General features: G+C 42.0%; 1 protein-coding gene across 1 annotated transcript in view; it reads left to right on the top strand.

The window, feature by feature from the left end:
- LOC144689682 (echinoderm microtubule-associated protein-like 6) overlaps positions 1-20,367 on the top strand; it is a 693,547-nt gene that overhangs the window by 598,794 nt on the left and 74,386 nt on the right. The window contains exons 28-30 of the mRNA XM_078556972.1: positions 3,587-3,665; positions 13,124-13,253; positions 16,750-16,848. Coding sequence (XP_078413098.1) covers positions 3,587-3,665; positions 13,124-13,253; positions 16,750-16,848 — 308 coding nt within the window. The remainder of the gene's footprint in view (positions 1-3,586; positions 3,666-13,123; positions 13,254-16,749; positions 16,849-20,367) is intronic.

Raw genomic sequence — 20,367 nt, 5'->3', positions numbered from 1 at the left:
TGACAGATTCTTTAAGGAACTTCTTCTCCAATCACTGTCTGTTTCTCTCCCACACGCTTATTGGTTGGAGGAGCAATGGGAAGGTGAGCACCAGCACTCACCCTGAGGCCTGAAGGCCAGAGCAGCAGCAGCAAGAGAGGCTGCAGGACAGGAGAGGCAGTGAGGGAGCAGCTGCAGGATGGAGAGATGGCAAGGAAGTGGCCGCAGTGGGGAGAGGTGGCGAGGAAGCTGCTGTAGGGCAGGAGAAGAGGCAAGGAAGTGGCTGCGGGGGGGAGAAGCGGTGAGGAAGTGACTGCAGTTGATTACATTTGGATGCCTTTTTCAGCGATTTCCCAAATCCTTGCAGTCAGCATACCACTGCAACAATGGAAAGAATTTTCTCCCCATCAGGGGCGTTGGGTGGGAGCGGGCACAGGCGGGCACACAGCCAATCATCATACGCGATCGGCTGCACGCCGCCATTTTATGTGGGCGGGCCAATTAAGGCCCACCCAGCGTGACATGCACCCGGGAGCGCTCAGCGCTCCCTGTGTGGGCAGAGGGAGTAGGCTGAGTCGGGGCCTGCGCTTTTTCACACTTGCACACGAAAGAGTGCAGAAATCTCCCTAAGGAGATTTCTTGTGGCCAGATCCTTAGGCACAGAGCTGCCTCAGGGAGATCAGTTTGAGTTTCAGAAATGTTAATAAAGAAAAAAATAACAATTTAGAACATGTCCCCTCATATGAAAGTGTCACATGAGCTGGGATATGTCTACGAATTTTAATGAAAATCTTTATTTCACTTAGGAATCATTCATGAAACCTCATCCCACCCGTGGATGAGGTTTCATGAAAAATGCAAAGGCCGCCTGGGCTCGTTGCCTGCCCACCAACCTTAAGGTTGGACGGGAAGCTATGTTAAGTGGTTTAATTAGTTTTTAAATGGCCTTAATAGGCCTTTGACAGTTCGGCAGGCGCACAGCTGACTCCGGTGCGCGCCCATCGAACTGAAAATTGGAATGATGCGCGGTGACATCGGGACTCACGCCCGACATCACCGTGCGTCATTTTATGCCTTGGCAAGCAGGCCCCACCCACGCTCGCCGAGCCAAAGATTCTGGCCAATGTCTGTGAGTTGTGCTGTTCGTAGTTTGAGGTGGCTGCATTTTCACATCTGCCTTAATTGTTTTTGGCAATTTGTTAATGATCAATTTTATTGGCTTTTGGTTGAAATTGTGGGAAGGGTGGGCAATTATGTTGTTTATGGAATGGTCCAATGATCCAATAAAGCATTATAGCCTGTAGATTTGGTTAAGATTTTATTGATTGTACAGTTGGTGATTTCTTCAGAAATTAATCATCTTCCTGTTTATTTATTCAGGTTTTTAAGATTGGGGTCTAGCATTTTGATACCTATTGTCAACAGCAAGTAGCCCCAAGCTTGGGTACAGCAGAGTGAAGAGTATTTAATGTTTTATATGACAGGTGCAGTGAATGTGTTAGAAACAAACTTGCAACCATTTTGCATATACTAAGAGCCCAAACAGTAAAGAATGACTTGCATTTCTGTAATGCTTTTTATGGGCATCCCAAAGTGCTTTAGAGTCAATTAAATCCTTTGGAAGTGTAGTCACTGTTGTAATGAAGGAAATGTGATGAGTAAAGCAATTAATTTAAGGGAGTCTAGGACCAAGGAGCATAATCTAAAAATTAGAACAAGATCTTTCATGAGTGACTTTAGGAAACAGTTCTACACACAAAGGATGGTGGAAGCTTAGAACTCTCCTCTACAAACAGCAATTGATGCTGGATCAATATCAATTCGGGTGATGGTTTTTTGTGTGTAGAAGTGTGTCAGTCATTTTGAAAAAAATTTTTGTTGCTAACTTATGCCTGTTGTTTTCTTGTGCCAATTTAAATACTGTGGTGTCTGGAAAATTGATGCTTTCCTTGTGTGTTGTGGCTTTAAGTTTAATGGAGGGGGATGATTATTGAGGATATTGATGAATTCTGCTAATTCTGCTTCTATGTGAGTCAGATACCCCATATGTCAACACATGTGCAGAAGGTAATATTACTGTGTGACTGCATCACTAAATAAAGGAGTTAGTGAGAACGAGAAAGGAGCTCTGAAGATCAAAAAGTAGCCCTTGAGAAAATCTCAGAAAAGATTTTTGATTCCTGGTCCAACACTGCATCAGTCACTCTGGAGCCTTTCTCTGCCCTGTCGTTCCATTTTCCATGTTTTAAATTGCAGCAATATTATTCAGTGCAGCTTCTCTTTAAGAGCGACAGGCTGCCTTTAAGAACTGAAGACTGGCTGAACCGTATGTTATCAGCACAATGCTGTTCAGTTCTCTGCTGAGCAGAGAGGCAACAGTGTGGACTCCGCCTTGGTCTTACACTACATTCATGATAATGAGGTGGCTGAATCAAACTTGCATGCTCACCTCCAACAGAACCAGAACAGGCAGATCACAAATCATGACCCACACCCACACCACACAATGGGGGAAGCCACTAAAAATATAGTGTAAAACTGAAAATTAAAAATCTGGTAAATTAGTCTTTGCTTCTTTAAGAGCTCCACTGCACATGGGAGCTTCCTTTGGACCCATTGCAGGTGGGAAAATGAAGTATACAGAATGATTCCTTTTTGAGAAGATGGAAAATCGTACTGCAACCCATTTAAAATGCATTTAAATAAAGTAAAGCTTTTGCACACCTTAGGCAGAATTTAATATCCTCCCCTGAGGCGAGTTTGGAGACGGGGGGCATTTAATCGGACGGAGAGTGCAGTTTGAGGACCTTCCTGCCTCTGCCTTGATTAAGTCTAGGGCAGGAAGGCTCATGGACAGCAATCACTCACTGTCAGGCACTCAGCGCCTGATCGAGGGACTCGGCATCAGGAAGCGGGGGGGGACACTGAAAGCCAACCCCCCCTGACATTTCTTTTGTCTTCCTCTGCAACCTCCTAGGCAGCAACCCCTCCCCAGAAACCCCATCCTGCCCCACTGACCTGTGACATGGTTCCTTTGCTGCTCCTGGGCCTCTGATGGGTGAATTGCTAGAAGTTACCACACCTCCCATGGTGACATTGACGGCAGTGAAGATCTGCCGGGCTCTCTTTGGCCAGCAGCTCCCGGAGGGTGGGATTTCCACTCAGAGGTCCCTGATCCCAAGAAAGGCCCGTTGCTGGCTACATAAGTGCCTGACTGGCACGATATGGCAGGTCTTCCCCATGGAAGGCGACTTGGGGCTCTTGTCAGCTCTCCTACTGGTCGGTTAGACCCCCATCGTCTGGATTAAATTCAGCCTTTAGTGTGAGAACATTTTGGGTCAACTTAACAAGAGGCAGAGGTCCAACTATATGGATTTTTTTTAACTTTCTGACTCCTGTTTTCCTGTACAACTCTAGCAACATTAACTGTGACAAATTGCTAATCTGCCTTGCATGTTTGTGTTGAAAGGGTTTTATGACTACTTGATTAGAAAATTGTCAGTTTTTACATAGACCTTTTCAAAATCTTGATCTCCATTTATTAGTAAACACACTGTACATTTATCAGGCAGTTACTCAGTTAAATTTTCTATTAATTTAATTGCAGACCACCTGTCAGCAGAGCTGCTCCTCAACCAGAGAAACTACAAAAGAACAATATTACCAAGAAGAAGAAACTAGTGGAGGTAACAAAATCCCTGGCACTGCTCTTTAAAAAGCTTTTAATGCAGCTAATCACCTTAATCAACTGCTGATCAGATATCAAACACCATTGCATTAGTTTTGAAGCCTTGAAATTCACTAGTGATAGAGCCATTTATGACAGATCAACAAATAGACAAAAAGTGTCCTATGAAGAATAACTTGTCATCCCAAAATTCTAAAAATTGCTTATCAAGATTTTAATCAAACTTTTACACTATTTCCTTTTGAAGGCTAGAGGTGGGTCAGTCAGAAGTGACTCTTTTAAAAATTCATTTTGAACATTACATTTATAGATTGTTAACAACTGAATTTCAGGCATAAACAGGGTGTTATTGATTTCATCTCAGCTGTTGTTGCTCACTTTTTTGTGGTATCACCCAGTACACTCCCCTCTGGCTACATTTGTAAATCCCTCTTGATGAAAGCATCCAAACATGCTTAAAAAGGATAAAACATACATACGAACGTATGAATTAGGAGTGGGAATAGGCCGGCCCCTTGAGCCTGCTCCGCCATTTGATAAGATCATGGCTGATCTGATTGTGGCCTCAAATCTACTTTCCTGTCTACTCCCTTTAGCCTTTGACTCCCTTGTCAATCAAGAATCTGTCTAACTCAGCTTTAAAAATAGTCAATGACCCTGCCTCCACTGCTCTCTGGGTAAGAGGATTTTACAGACTAATGACCCTCTGAGAGAAAAAAATTCTCTTCATCTCCATCTTAAATGGCCACCCCTTATTTTTAAACTGTGTTCCTAGTTCTAGTCTCTCTCATAGGGTGAGAAATCTTCTCAACATCCGCTCTGTCAAGTCCTTCAGGATCTTATGTGTTTCAATAAGATCATCTCTCATTCTTCTAAACGCTAATGGGTATAGGCCCAACCTTTCCTCATAAGATAACCCCTTCATCCTAGGAATCAGTCAAGTGAACTTTTCTGAACTGCTTCTAATTCAATTATATGCTTTCTTAAGCTAGGAGAACAAAACTGTACATTGTGCTCCAGATATGGTCTCACCAACACCCAGTACAACTGTAGCAAATCTTCCCTACTTTTATATTCCATTCCACTGGCAATAAACGACAACATTCCATTTGTCTTCCTAATCACTTGCTGTACCTGCATACTAAATTCTTGTGATTCATGTACCAGGACACCCAGATCTCTCTGTACCACCGAGTTCTGCAATCTCTCTCCACTTAAATAATACACTGCTTTTCTATTCTTCCTGCCAAAGTGGACAAGTTCACATTTTCCCACATAATACTCCATCTGCCAAATTTATGTCCGCTTTCTTAACCTATGCATATCCCTTTGTAGACTGTCAATGTCCTCCTCACGACTTACTTTCCTATCTATCTTTGTGTTATCAGCAAATTTAGCAACCATACATTAGGTCCCTTCATCAAAGTCATTGCTATAGATTTAAATACTTGAGGTCCCAGACTGATTCCTATGGTATTCCACTAGTTACAGCTTGCTAACCCAAAAATGCCCCATTTATCCCTATTCTCTGCTTCCTGTTAGCTAAACTCATTTCTCACTATTGTACTAATGTCATCCTTAATTAACAGAGCATTGCCACCACTCTTTCCTAGCTTCCTGCCCTTCTGAATTGTCAAATACCCTTAAATATTCATGTCCCAGCATTGATCACCTTGCAGCCACATCTCTGTAATTGCCATAACAGCATGCATATTTATTTCTATTTGAGCTGACAATTCATCTATTTTGTTAAAAATGCTATAGGCATTCAGGTACAGAGCCTTTAATTCTGTCTTTTTACTACTTTTGTAAATTCTAGCCTTATCCACTGTCACACTGTCACAAGTTTGCATGCTCTATCCCTTCCTGCCACACTCTGATGATCATTCCTCTTATTGCTATCTTGTTCTCTTGCCTTGCCCTTTCAACTTAATTTACCACAACTTCCCTCACATGATCCTCAGCCCCCACTATTTAGTTTAAAGCCCTCTCTACTGCCCTAGTTTTCTAACTTGCCAGAACACAAGAACTAGGAGCAGGACTAGGCAATTCAGCCCCTCGAACCTGCCCCGCCATTCAATACCATCATGGCTGATCTCATTTCAGCCTCAACTCCAATTTCCTGCCCTCTCTTCATAACCTTTCAACCCGTTACTAATTTAAAATCTGTCTATCGCCTCCTTAAATTTATTCAGCGTCCTGGCACCCACTGCACTCTGAGGTAGTGAATTCCACAGATTCACGACCCTTTGAGAAAAGTAATTCCTCCTCATCTCTGATTTAAATCTAACACCCCTTAGCCTAAAACTATGGCCTCTTGTTCTAGAATGCCCCACAAGGGGAAACATCCACTCCACGTCTACTTTGTCTATCCCCTTTAGCATCTAATATACCTCAATTAGATCTCCCCTCATCCTTCTAAACTCTAGCGAGTATAGGCCTAAACTGCTCAATCTCGCCTCATAAGACAAGCCCTGCATCTCTGGAATCAATCTAGTGAACCTCCTCTGAACTGCCTCCAATGCAACTACATCCTTCCTCATGTAAGGAGACCAAAACTGTGCACAGTACTCTAGGTGCGGTCTCACCAAAGCCTTGTACAGTTGCAACAACACTTCCCTATCTTTATACTCTATTCGTTTAGCAATAAATGCCAAAATTCCATTTGCCTTCCTTTTTACCTGCTGTACCTGCACACTAGCTTTCAGCAATTCATGCATGAGGACACCCAGATCCCTCTGCACCGGAGCATTCTGAAGTTTCTCTCCATTTAAATAATGTCGCCTTTTTATTCTTCCGACCAAAATGGATAACCTCATACTTATCCACGTTAAACTCCATCTGCCAAATTTTGGCCCATTCACCTAAACTGTCCATATCCATTTGTAAATTTCTTATTTCTTCATTGCAACTTACTTTCCCACCTATTTTGGTGTCATCTGCAAATTTAGCTATAGTACCTTCTATCCATGAATCCAAGTCATTAATATAAATCGTAAATAGTTGGGGCCCTGTGGCATCCCACTAGTTACTGCTTGCCATCTCAACTCTCTGCTTCCTGTTGGTTAGCCAATCCTCTATCCAAGCTAATATATTACCCCTAACTCCATGTGATCTTATTTTGTGTATTAATCTTTTGTGTCGCACCTTATCAAAGGCCTTCTGGAAGTCCAGATATACCACATCTACAGGATCCCCATTATCCACTTTGCTTGTCACATATTCAAAGAACTCTAGCAAATTAGTCAAACACAATTTACTCTTCATAAAACTATGCTGACTCTGATGGATTGCATTTTGACTTTCCAAATGCCCCATTACTACTTCCTTAATAATGGATTCCAACAATTTCCCAACAACAGACGTTAAACTAACTGGTCTATAGTTTTCTACTTTGTGCCTCCCCTCCTTTTTGAATAAGGGCGTTATAATAGCATTTTTCTGATCCACTGGAACCTTTCCAGAATCCAGGGAATTTTGGAATATTGTAGCCAATGCATCCACTATCTCCATTCAGGTGAAGACATCCCAATAGTACAGCTCCCTCACTCCTGAGTTCTAGTACCAGTGACCCATGAATCAAAACCCATTTCTCCCACACCAATCTTTGAGCCACGCATTCAACTCCCGAACCTTATTTACCTATGCCAGTTTGCTTGTGGCTCTGGCAGTTTAGCCCCTGGGTGCGAATACCCTCTATGCAGAACCTCCATCCTAGTCCTTTCTATCTAGTTGATATCTATGTGGATCATGACAAGTGGATCTTCCTCCTCCCTCTGCAAGTTCCTCTCCAGCCCCAAGCAGATGTCCCGAACCCTGGCACTGGGAAAGCAACACAGCCTTCTGGACTTTTGCTCTCAGCAAGAGTTTGGCCCCCTGACTATACTGTTCCTACTACCACTACATTCCTATTAACTCCCCCCACTTGAATGGCTTCCGGTAATACGGTGCCGTGGTCAGTTTGTTCTTTCACCCTGCAGCCCCCGATCTCATTCATACAAATTATAAGAACCTCGAGCCTGTTAGACAATTGCAAAGGTTGATGCTCCTCTGCTTCCACCCTCTCGATCCCCATACCCGTCTCACTCACAGTCACACCCTCCTGTTCCTGACTATGGACTAAATAAGATGAGCCTAGCCTAAAAGGTGTGACTGCCTTCTGGAATGAAGTGTTGAAGGTAACTTTTCCCTTCCCTGTAGCTCTGCCTCAAGATCATTGACTCTGAGCCAAAGATCCTCGAGCTGCAGAAACTTACTGCAACATGTTTAGTTTGTTTCACACTGGTATCCACCAGCTCCCATATACTGCAGCTGCAACATCACCTGCCCAGCCATTTTTATTGTGTTTTAATTAACTAATTAATTAATTATTTACTTTAATAAATTTCAATTAATGCCTCTAGTATTGCATCTGCTTATATTATTATTTCATGAAACATTCTACTTACCCCAAATGAAATTCCCTGATTTAGGGCCAATGGCCTAACTGCTTACCTGTGATGTAACACCTGGATTTTTCTTTACGAATGTAGGCTCTGACTGGCTCCTGGTGACAGGCTAGCCCCGGAGTCTTGCTCTCCTCTCTCAATATTTCTAGACCTGAAGTCTTGATCTCCTATCTTGCTGTTTCTGGCCCTGCAGTCTCACTGTCCTCTCTCCCTGTTTCTGGCCCCGAAGAAGCCATTCAGCTCATCATGTCTGTGCCAGCCAAAAAGGAAACTATAAAAAACTAGCTGCTGGTTCTAATCCCTGGTCCGTAGCCTTGCAGTTTACAGCACTTTAGTTGCAGATCCAGGTGCCTTTTAAATGAGTTGAGGGTTTCTGCCTCCACCACCAAACCAGGCAGCGAATTTCAAATACCCACCACCCTCTGGGTGAAGAAGCCTTTCCCCCTCGAATGTCTCATCTCTCTGTGTTTCTAGCCACAAAGTTCGCTCTCATCTCCTGCTATTTCCAGCCCAGAAGTCTTTTTCTCCTCTCTCCCTGTTTCTGGCCCCAAAGTCTCACTCTCACCTCCTGCTGTTTCTGACCCCAAAGTTTCACTCTCCTCTCTCCTGTCTTGCTGATTCTGGCCCCGAAGTCTCACTCTTGTCTCTTGCTTTTTCTGGCTCCAAAGTGTCACTCTTCTCTCTTGCCTCTCGTTTCTGGTCCCAAAGTCACTATACCCTCTCTTGCTCTTTCTGGCTCCGAAGTCTTGGTCTCCTCTCTCTTGTTGTTTCTGGCCCCGAAGTATCACTCTCTTCTCTCGCTGTTTGTGGCTCCGAAGTCTCGCTCTGCTGCCTCATTGTTTCTGGCCCTAAAGTCTTGCTTTGCTCTCTCCTCTCTCGCTGTTTCTGGCCCCAAAGTATCGCTCTCCTTTCTCACTATTTGAGGCTCTGAAGCCTCCCTCTGCTGTCTAGTTGTTTCTGGCCCTGAAGTCTCGCTCTCCTTTTTCCTCTCTTCTCTCTCGCTGTTTCTGGCCCTGAAGTCTCAACATCCTCTCTCGCTGTTTCTGGCCCCAAAGTATCGCTCTCCTCTCTCACTATTTGAGGCCCCGAAGTCTCACTCTGCTCTCTTGCAGCTTCTGGCCCTGAAGTCTCGCTCTCCTCTCTTGCTGTCTCTGGCCCCGAAGTCTCAATATCCTCTCTGATTGTTTTTGGCCCTGGAGTTTGCCCTCCTTTCTCAATGTTTATAACTCTGACATCTCTCTCTCCTCTCTCATTGTTTATAGCCTGGAATGTGGCTCTCCTCTCTCACTGTTTCTGGCCTCAAGGTCTCGCTCTCTTCTCTCACTGTTTCTCATTCTGAAGCCTTGCTCTACTCTATTGCTGTTTCTGACCCCGAAGTGTCATCTCTATCGTCGCTCCTGGCCCCGATGTCTCTCTCCTCTCTCACTTTTTCTGGTCCTGAAGTCTCTTGCTCACCCTTCTTCTCACTGTTTTTACCCCTGATGTCTCAATCTCCTCTCTTACTGCTTATAGCCCCAAAAAATGCTTGATATTATTTAAGTATTTGTGTGTCCAGAGGTATTGGGGCCTAGATCTGCATTTTTCAGCATATCTAGAGAAAGAGAAGACAAGTGTGTTGTGAGCAGTTTTCTGGAGAAGGAGTGGTGTGGTAAAAGGCATCAACTTTACAGCCAATAACTGAATTAGAGAATAAAATGAGAAAGAATAACAGTAGAAGATTATCACAACCTTGAGCTGTTGGAACTCCTCTCTCATGCCCATCTCCAGCACCCAGTGCATGAAATATTTCTAGGGCTGCCTCCACATACAAGGTTAGACGTTGAAAGTCAAGTAGTATTCCTCTTGTAAAAATAGAAGAGCAAAATGTTTCAGTTGCTGATCTGCCATGAGGCTACAACAGGTGTTAGAATACACCACGTTTATTGACCTGATCAAGGCCTTTGACACAGTCAGCCGTGAGGGTCTTTGGAAGTAACGGAGAAATTCAGTAAATTCAGTTGCCCTGAAGAATTCGTCACAGTGTCCTGGATGATGATGAGTCTTCTGACCCATTCCCAGTTACTAATGGAGTTAAACATGGCTGCATGCTAGCACCAACACTCTTCAGTGTGTTTTTCTCTGCATGCTCTCCAATGTCTTCCATGATGGTGATCCTGGCATTGAAATCAGATATCGCATGAATGGGAAGCTACTTAGTCTGAGACGACTCCAGGCAAAGACCAAGTTCTCCAAGGACAAACTTCACAATTTCCTGTTTGCTGATGAGTGTGCACAAGCAGCTGATTCAGAGCTGGACATGCAATGTAGCAAGGACTTGTTCTCCAATGCATTTGACAACTTCAGCCTTACGATTAACACAAAGGAAACTTAAGTAATGTACCAGCCTGCTCCAGGAAAATCCTATCCTGAGTCCTATCTCGAGCTCAAGGTTTCAGTCTGTGATCAAAATCTGTTGGCAGTGGATAAGTTCACTTATCTCAGCAGCACACTGTCTCGAGCTGTCTATGTTGATGGTGAGACACATGCAAGAATTGTCAAAGCAAGTGTAGCCTTCGGCAGTCTTCAAAAATCAGCCTGGGAATGAAGAGTAGTAAGTCTGCCTACCAAACTGAAAATTCATTGAGCAATAGTTCTACCCACTCTGCTCTGTGCAGGCACGACTTGGGCTGTGTGCCAATGTCATGCCAAGAAACTCAACCATTTTCATTTGAGTTGCCTTCAAAAACTTCTGAAGATCAGATGGCAAGACAAAATACCAGACACTGAGATGTTCACCAGAGTTGGCATGCCAAGCATCCACACCATGTTGAGACAGTCACAACTGAGTTGGGTTGGTCATGTAGCCAGAATGTCTGACACTTGCTTACCAAAGCAAATCCTCTATGGAGAACTTGAGTCTGGGGTGTGCTCTCACTCATGGTGGTCAAAAAAAGAACCAAAAGGACACTCTGAAGGCTTCACATAGGAATTTTGATATTGACTGTGAGTCATGGGAGAACCTCGTCCAGGATTGCTGCATCTGCTGCAACCAATTAAAAAATGGTGCAGCCTCCTTTGGAAGCAAGCATACATCAGAAGCAGAAAGAAAATGCAAGTAGGGGAAATCTCAAGCCGGCAATTGTCTACACAGCCTTGTTCTATTTGCATCAAGCCCTTACAGATGCAGATTGGCCTTAGCAGTCACCTACGCACCCGTTGGCTCTACCACCCTACCAAACACCGGAGATAATGAACATGGTCATCTTCGCCTTGAAGGATGAACAAGACAAGTAGGGTTTGGGTGGAGTTGGTTTAAATCATTCACCTGGTTTCCCAGCATGCACCATAAGGTGCTGGATGCAAGTTTCCTGGCTATGGTGGGGTTTTCTGGGGTCAAGCAGCTCTGGAGCTGCCCTTGGCTGGTTTGAAGTCACACTGCCTACTAACTGCTTTTAAGACCTTTCCCATAATCAAACAAAGCAATAATTTGGAAGTTAAGAAAATCCTGCTTGTGAATCTCAATGCCAGCAATAAAATATTTTTTCTTAAGCATGAAAGAAATTTATGCTTGACTTATTTTTTATTTTGTAAAAAGTCAAATCAAGTATTTGGATCACATAATACTCACAAGCATTCTTTCCCATTATTCATCAATTTTTGACAAACACTCCAGTAGTACTTTGTGACAGAAATCAATTCTACAAAATGCAATTTTCTAAACTGACATCAAGGAAACACAAACAGAAAACCCTGTAAACACTTAACTGGTCAGACAGCATCTGTGGAAAGGACAGAGAAGATGTTTTATCAGAAGTGGTGATTTAAGGCAATTGGCAAAAGAGCCAGAGGCGCCATGAGGAAAATCACTCAATCAGTGTTTAGGATTTGGAATGCACTGCTTCAGAGTGTGGTGGAGGCAGATTCAGTCATGGCTTTCAAAAGGGAATTCGATTGTTATCTTAAGAGAAAACATCTGCAGGACTAAGGGGAAAAGACAAGGCAGTAGGACTTGTTGAGTTGTTTTTACAGCAATCTGGCATGGACACCAGAGGTCAAATGGCCTCCTTCTGTGATGTAACCATCCTATGATTGTATGGCCATTTAGAACCCAGTTCTGAGGAAGGATCCATACTCAAAATATCTTGTCTGTTCTCTCCACCTTCGGAGAATTTCCATACTTTCTGTTCTTGTTTCAAATTTCCAGCCGCTGCAGTATTTTGCTTTCTGTTCATCAGTGAAATATAATTAACCAACTACTTGGAGCATAGGCAAAAGAATACAACTGTTGCTGGATAGTAGCGAAAAAGCTTTAAAATATGAAAAAAGGCTCCCCAATGACTCAAATTTTTAAGTCAGTGAGGGAGATTTTCAACTTTTCACCTGGACATAAAATTGCCATTACAGGTCAGCTACTGGTTATAGAATCAGCCTGATTTTCATTTCCACTGAAATCAAATTGCTCAGTACCTGTAATAGGTGTCTGATCCACAACTACAATTTTATGCCCAGACAGAAAGTTGAAAATTTCTAGCAGTGTGTAACTGGTCTATATGGATCAGAAAGGTTAAAGGTTTTGATTCCTGGTCTGTGATGATCCAGCTGATCTTAGCCAGAACAGCAGTGCCTCGATTGACCTCAACACTCAACACTCTACAATCCTCGTAGAGACCGATAACTTTTATTCATATTTATTTGAAGAGTTACACATTACAAGCGTATACCTCATCTCTCAACAACTACAATTTTGGTTTATGTCTATTTATATGGGTTCAGTTGAATTCCTAGTTTCTGCCCATCACCTGCATACAATTAAACACAATCAATATGCAATGAACACACATCAACCATATCACCCTCATCAACCCCCTCATCAAAAACCTCAATCAAGTTAAGTAAACACTGTTCGGGTCTCAATTTTTGTGGCTACTGCAACCTCAAATTCTTCATCTACAATCTTCACACACAGAAGTATATGAAGTCTGCTCCAATTGGTCGTGCTTTTGATATCAAATTCATCTTTTGCTTTCAGGAGATTGTCTTAGAACATGTTTTTGGCTACAGAGGCTTTGACTGCCGCAACAATCTTCATTATCTCAATGATGGGACTGACATTGTTTTTCACACAGCTGCTGCTGGCGTTGTTCAGAATCTATCATCAGGTAATGAGTGTATGACCTTTCAACTCAGGCAATGAAAGTAGGATTCTGAACATTGGAATAGGAGTAGGTTATGCTTTTCTGCAATTCAGTTAGATCATGTAAATGTTAATGTTAACTCCATCTACTGGCCGTGATTCCATAACCCTTAGCACTGATGCCTAGCAAAAATCCATCAATCTCAGTTTTGACATTTTCAATTGACCTGGTCTCTTTTTGGTGAAAGAGAGTTCCAGATTTCCACACAAAGGGCAAAGAAGAAATGCCTCCTGACATCACCCCTGAACAGCTTAGCTACAATTTTAATGTTATGCCCCCTCTCTCTGAACTCATACCAGAGAAATAGTTTCCATCTACCCCCTCAAATTCTTTCATCAATTAGATCACCCCTAATCTTCTATATTCAAGGGAATACAAATCCTAGTCTATGCAACCTTTCCTCGTAATTTAATCTTTTTAGCCCCTTATCATTCTGGTGAATCCACGCTGCACTCCCCCCATATCCTGCCTGAGGTTTGGTGTGCATAAATGAATGCTAAAAGGATTGAACTAGAGCTTTATCCAACTGTTGTGCAACTTCGCCCTTGTGTATTCCAGCCCCCTTGAGATAACCTTTCATTAGCCTTTTTAATTTCTTTTTGTAATTGTTTTATTGATTTCTGTATTTGGACCCCTACTTTCTCTCTGTTCCTTCACAGTTCCTGACTGCTCCCTATTTAAGAACTATTCTAAACTCACACTTCGCACGTTGATCTCTCTCTGCCACAGATTTGCCCACTCACTTAATCTATCAATGTTTCTTTGCAGCTGTGGCCTGAATTTTTCACTTGTCAGGCACGCACAACTGGTGGGCTTGGGAGCAGATGGGAAATGCGCCCCCAACCGCGATTTCATGCTGGCTGGTCAATTAACAGCCGACTAGCATGAAACGCGCGCTGAAAAGCTCAGCGCTGCCAGGGTGGGGGCATGAAGAGGGCTGGCAACAACGCCACTGTGAGTATGGGTGAGCACTTCCACTGAGCTCCCTGAAGGCCGACAGCTGCCTCAGGGAGCTGCAGACCTCCAAATAATAAAAGAAAGCACAAAATGCTGCAAAAAATGTCCATGCTGCACAATCAAACGCCTGAAAGTTTACCTCACAAAAATGCTGTCCCCAGATATTTCTTTTTATTTTATTTCCTAACAGGGATTTCATCCTGCCCTTGGATGAGGTTTCATCAAAAATGTAAAGGCCACCTGGCCGATTGGCCTGTGCGCCAACTGTAAGGTTGGACGGGCCACGAAAAATCGCTGACAATTGTGCCGTTAATTGTGTTTTCCTCTACACTATTTTCTGTGTCACCTAACTTGGTGTCATCAGAAACCTTTGATATACAACTCTCTAGTCTTTTATCTAAATCATTGATAAATATGGCGAAAGGCAGTACAGATCTCTAGGACATCACTATTTTATCCTACAATTTGAGTACATGTTCATTATCTCTGCTTTCTGTCTCACACCTCCTAGCCAATTCCTTGCTCATATAAATATGTTGCCTCTAATTCCATACACTCTTACTTTTATTAGCAATCCCTTATATGGAAACGTATTGATTACCTTCTGGAAATCCATATAAATAACACTTCTAGATACCCCTTTATATATCATGTTAGTTGATATTGTCATGTGTGCTCTTCCCAAAGACAGGACCTTGGCTCATTGCTGATGCTTCATCCTGAGCTGTTTTCTTGGTAATTTTTTGTCAGTGATGGTTTGCCATTGCCTTCCACTCTCAGGGGCAGGGCAATGAGGCAGGTGCCAAGTCTACCTCAGCCGGAATGAGAATCAAAACTGTGCTGTTGCTGTTATTCTGAACCACATGCTAGCCATTTAGCAAACCGAGCTAACCAATCCCCACGTGTTGGTTGCCTCATCAAAAAATTAATCTAGGTTCGTTAGACATGACTTACTGTTTACAAGTCCATGCTCGCTCACACTTATCAGTTCATACTTATCCAGGTGCTCAGCTACTCTCTTCCTAATAATAGATTCTAGTAGCTTTTCTACAAGAGACATTGGACTCATAGGACAATGGTTTCCTAAATTATCTCTCCTACTTTATTTAAATAATGTAGTGACACTAATATACTCTACCTGCTATATCATTCAAAGGTTACAAGAATTAAGTGATAGTCTGTTTTAATGTAATATTTTCAACTGTCTTTCCATTTTGAAAATTAATTAAATTCTTATCAATTGCAATAATATGATTAGAAGATTACAGTTACAAATCATTTTCTACAACTAAGGTAATCTGGAATCAATGGTTTCAACCTATAATGATTGATAGAAACTAATTTAACATAATCCTAATAATTTGAAAATATTAACTGTGAAATTGCATCTCGTTGTGCTCATTTTCTGATCCAATTTAGACAGCCAACCTCCCACGTCTGAACGGCATCAGAAGAAGTCCAATACCATAGAAGCATTCCCAGCAGTTACCTAAAATAGGCAGTAAGCCACTTGAATATGGTAATAAGGGGCATATAGCCTCCTTTAAGACTCAAACCAGATGTTAGTTTCCCCTTAGTGTAGCTGATATTGGACCTGGACGTGCAGAGTTACCAGCTTCACATATAGCTTAAAAAATATTTCCCTTGATGTGGAACCAGGAGGCAGGAGGAGCAAAGTCGGCCACCCAGCTCCATATCAAAACTGTGGGCTGTTAATGGCCAGTGCTTGCTCGCTCCTTATTGCCCCTATCTTATCCTAAACTCTCATCCGTATCTTAGACAGCTGATCTTGCTCTCCTCCTCTCACCACTACCCTCCCCAACCTCCCAGCAGTTGGTATGCTTGTCACTGTTGCTGCAACTGGCACCTGCAGCTCACTGTTACCATTCTAACAAGGCTGGTAGGCTAATTTACCTTGGGAAAGCAGCACGCCTGCCCAAAATAGGTGGGAGCCTTCTTAAAATATGGAAGTTAGGATCCAAAACAGTGCATAGGACCCCAGAATAAAGTTATCCCAGCTCCACAAAAATCTTCCAACCTGCCCACTTCCCCTGGTATCGGTGCCCCCATCTTTAAGGCCCCATTTAACTTTGGTTATGTGGATAAGCAACTGGATTTCCCATCCTGGATCAACATGCTGCTTGTTGACACTTGTTCACTACGAACACCTCACTGAAATTATTCTTGGGAGGTCCCAGCCATGAAAGTTGGTTGGGCTGTACACTGACTCCATTGGGCTGGTAGATCCTGGTTTTAAATAAAAGATAATCAATAATTTTTCAGAAATAGTTTTGTAGGATAAAAGCTATATCCTTTGTATAGGCAATAGAAAGCTAACGTACCAAATCAGTACTTTCCAATATATGATAATCTGTTTGAATATTGAAGCACTTAATTGTGTGTGATTTTATAATGCTGAAATGATGTTGGCCTAGTCTTTTGGATAAATATTTTATTTTGTATTTTTGCATTGTATCTGTTCTGTTGAATTGATTCTGATCAGGTCTGCAGAGTTTTTATGTGGAGCATACAGATGACATACTCTGCTTAACTGTCAATCAACACCCAAAATACAAAAATGTTGTGGCAACTGGACAAATAGGTAAGACAAATTGGTAATTCAATTCAAAACTAAAGAATTATTATTAACTGGCTCAATTAATAATATATTAATATTTATACATTCACTTAAAATTAGACTAGCAAATACACTCTACTGTAACTATCCAAATATTAATGTTAGTGCATTTGATTGATATTTTATGGGTATTTATCAGAATTATTGAGAAACCCAGATAAAGGAACAAGACCTACAGTGCAGGACATCACCAAGATTTAAAAGAGTAGGAAAGAATAAAAGATAAATCAAGAGATCAGCCAGGAACTTCCTCGAATCTGCGCCTGCTCCACCACTGTAACTTCACCAGAAATGTGACAGAAACCCCATTTACAGGATTTCCACCGGACTTGCAGTGAGATACAGCAGTTACCAGAAAATTCCAGGCCATAATGCTTAAGTGATTCCAAGTTTAGCTCTTAAACATTTCTTTGAAGAAAAGGAAACTGAATGACTAGCAATGACAATAAAAAGATAAGAAAGGCTGTAACAGAAAAAAAAAGTTGTTGGGCATGTTGCCACAGCTGTAGGACAGCAGGTTAATTACTGCAAGCATGCATTTTCTAGAACTATTAAACCCAGCTGTATGAAAGTAACATTGATAATAATTACAACTGTAGAAAGCAGATCTGACTAAATAAACAAAAACAATAATTTCACATTTAAAAATCTCATTCCCATGTAATATCACAAGAATTGCATATTTGACACATATCTCTCATCCATCATACTTCTATGTCACCTTTCAAATGTCATCCTTCAAATATAAGCATAAAGAAGCAAGTATCTCTCCAGAACACAAAATACCAAAACCACAATGTCTACATCCTTTTAACCTTTGTATGAACTAAGCCACAGGTTACTTAACAGTAGTTAGACTTTGTAGCCTTGAAGGAGAATAGACCTAGAGCAAGAAATAATAGTGTTTTGCATTGTATATTGCTTATAAAATAGCACATAATTTTGTTTACTATGAACAAACCAAGTAAAATTTACTTCCAGTATAATAAGAATAATATATCTAGCAGTGTTTTGTCCATCACACTTCAGATGTTTTTCATGTATGTGTGCAGATTTCTGTGTCACATTTCCATCATTGTCTAGCATTCATATTCCTAAGATTGCAACAAATCAGAGCTCTGTAGCAATGAGCAATGAGTATATGAAAATGAACCAAACAAATAACTAAAACTATTCAAACACCCTCCATCGGCAAGAAATCAGAACGTTTTAACTGAGTCATGAGAAAAATCTATCAATAAAAGAAAAGCAGGAACTTGATTAATACAATTTTTAAAAATTCAAAGAAGTAAAATTCAACCTCAGCAGGGCGAAAAAATGGACAGTAGCCAGTTGGCTTCCATTATTCATTCGCCTAATTTTTTTTTCTATTGACTTCAGTAAAAAGGAAAATTAAACATTGGGTACAATTGACCGACAGTCCACTACCACACATCCCTGCTGATGGTACATTTTACGTCCAAAGTCTTTTCAGTTATTTTATTTTTTCTCAGCAATGAAAATGTTACACTGTGAAAATAAAATTTGTAGGATAATAAAGGCAAAAAAAGATACTTTATAATTACATAATTAAAGTTACCTATAGAGTTTTTTATATCTTTGATCATATTTATTAATGTTTTTACTTCAGGACCTTTATCTCACTAACTCATTAGAGCACTTGTGTATTTTTTTTATTACACTAAGAATTTGAAAATGAACATTGCTTCAGATGATTTATTTATGCAGCTATGCTTCCAATGTATCTATACACCTGCAGCATATAAAAGAAACATATTAATTATTATTATATAGGAACCAATCAAAAAACTTCACTGACTTTGAGAAAAATTGGGCAAAATCTTATGCACTCCCCTGTGGCGAGTTTGGTGGTGAGGGGGCTTTTAATCAGGCGGTAGGATGGCAAGAGGGGACCCTGCCACCTTCCCCTCCACCCCAATTACGTCCATGGCAGGAAGGCCTGTGGACGATCTTTCCGCCCCCTCGTCAATTGAGGCCCTTAAGTCAGCAATTAATAGCCACTTAAGGACAGCATCCCACTACCACTGCTATTAACTCAGTGACGGGCTGGGGGAGGTCACCATGTTGGGAGAACGCCAAGCAAACCCAGGCATGGTTACCTGTAAGCTTTCGGGGTGGGGACAATCATTCAAAGGCACTCCCTTATCAAGGAAGCCAGAATCAGGAAGGGGGAGCCCGCTGAGAGCCACCCCCTTTCCCTTGCTGCTGACCCCAATCCCCCATGATCCCCACCCTGTGTTCTCCCTTCCGCCATCTTTCACCTGTGACCTGGGATCCAGTGATGATACTAGGCCTCCAGTTGGTGTAGTTCTTGTACCACCATGACCTCCCCGGTGGCACTACCATTCAATAGAACTGCCGGCCTATGATTAGCCGACAGCTCTTATGGCAGATGGGAGTTCTGTCCCCAGGGTCCTTGATCCTGGGGGAAGGCCTGCCACTGGCCCGTCATGTGCCTGACTAGAACAAGACATGGCAGACTTCTCAAAAAGATATGGCGCAGCATTCTTCTGCCAGTGAATTTAGAGAATTGAGCCATGGGTGAACAATACTGGCTATTTATGTGAATATGGATCATTTAAGGAAACCCTCATGAAGAGTTGCATAGTGTTTGAGATGTTAAAAAATCACCAGCATATGAGAGAATCTACAAGGTAACCCTGACATACTAGTATAAAAAAACAGATCAGTGTGATTCAGGATCTGAAGCCAAACAGACTAAATGAGGAAATCACAGAACCAAATGATAAAGGAGAGTCAATTCATGAGGTCACTAAAAGGATGGCTTGCCACTAAAGAGAAGGCTGGTACTGATGCAAAAAAAGGAGTGAATTCAAGTGTAAGAACTGTGACAGAAAACTACGCCTTGCATATAGCAAAACCTGTTAAAGTCCAGTAAAATCAGGGCCAAGGAGAGAAATCATGGGCCTGGTGCTCCTCCTCTTTCTGGGCCCCTTATTCCCACACAACCCACCTCCCCACCCCTCCCCCCCTCCCCCCCACACCCCCACTTAAGCCTCCCCTCAATTATGTATGATATTTTTCCCTCTTTCAAGATTCACCAGTCACAGAAAGGTCCTAGTAAAATGACACCCATTGTTGGCATCTGGTTACAAATATCACCTGATATGGATGCAGCATGAGTCATTAATATTAAGAGCAGCAACGATATAATAGGTCATTGAGTGTATTTAAGACCGAGATAGATAGGTTCTTGATTGGTAAGGGGATCAAAAGTTACGGGGAGAAGGCGGGAGAATGGGGTTGAGAAACTTATCAGCCATGATTGAATGACAGAGCAGACTCGATGGGCCGAATGGCCTAATTTCTGCTCCTATGTCTTATGGTCTTATAATGCAATGTTAGTTTGTGCACACCCCATAGGTGATCCTAGCGCGACTATTAAACAAACCAGAGAGTACGAATTTTACTTTATCAGCATTGTCCAATATTGTAAATTTG

The sequence above is a fragment of the Cetorhinus maximus genome, chromosome 14 (genome assembly GCF_964194155.1).
Source record: "Cetorhinus maximus chromosome 14, sCetMax3.hap1.1, whole genome shotgun sequence".
Lineage (NCBI taxonomy): Eukaryota > Metazoa > Chordata > Chondrichthyes > Lamniformes > Cetorhinidae > Cetorhinus > Cetorhinus maximus.
This window is presented reverse-complemented; position numbering and strand designations above follow the sequence as displayed.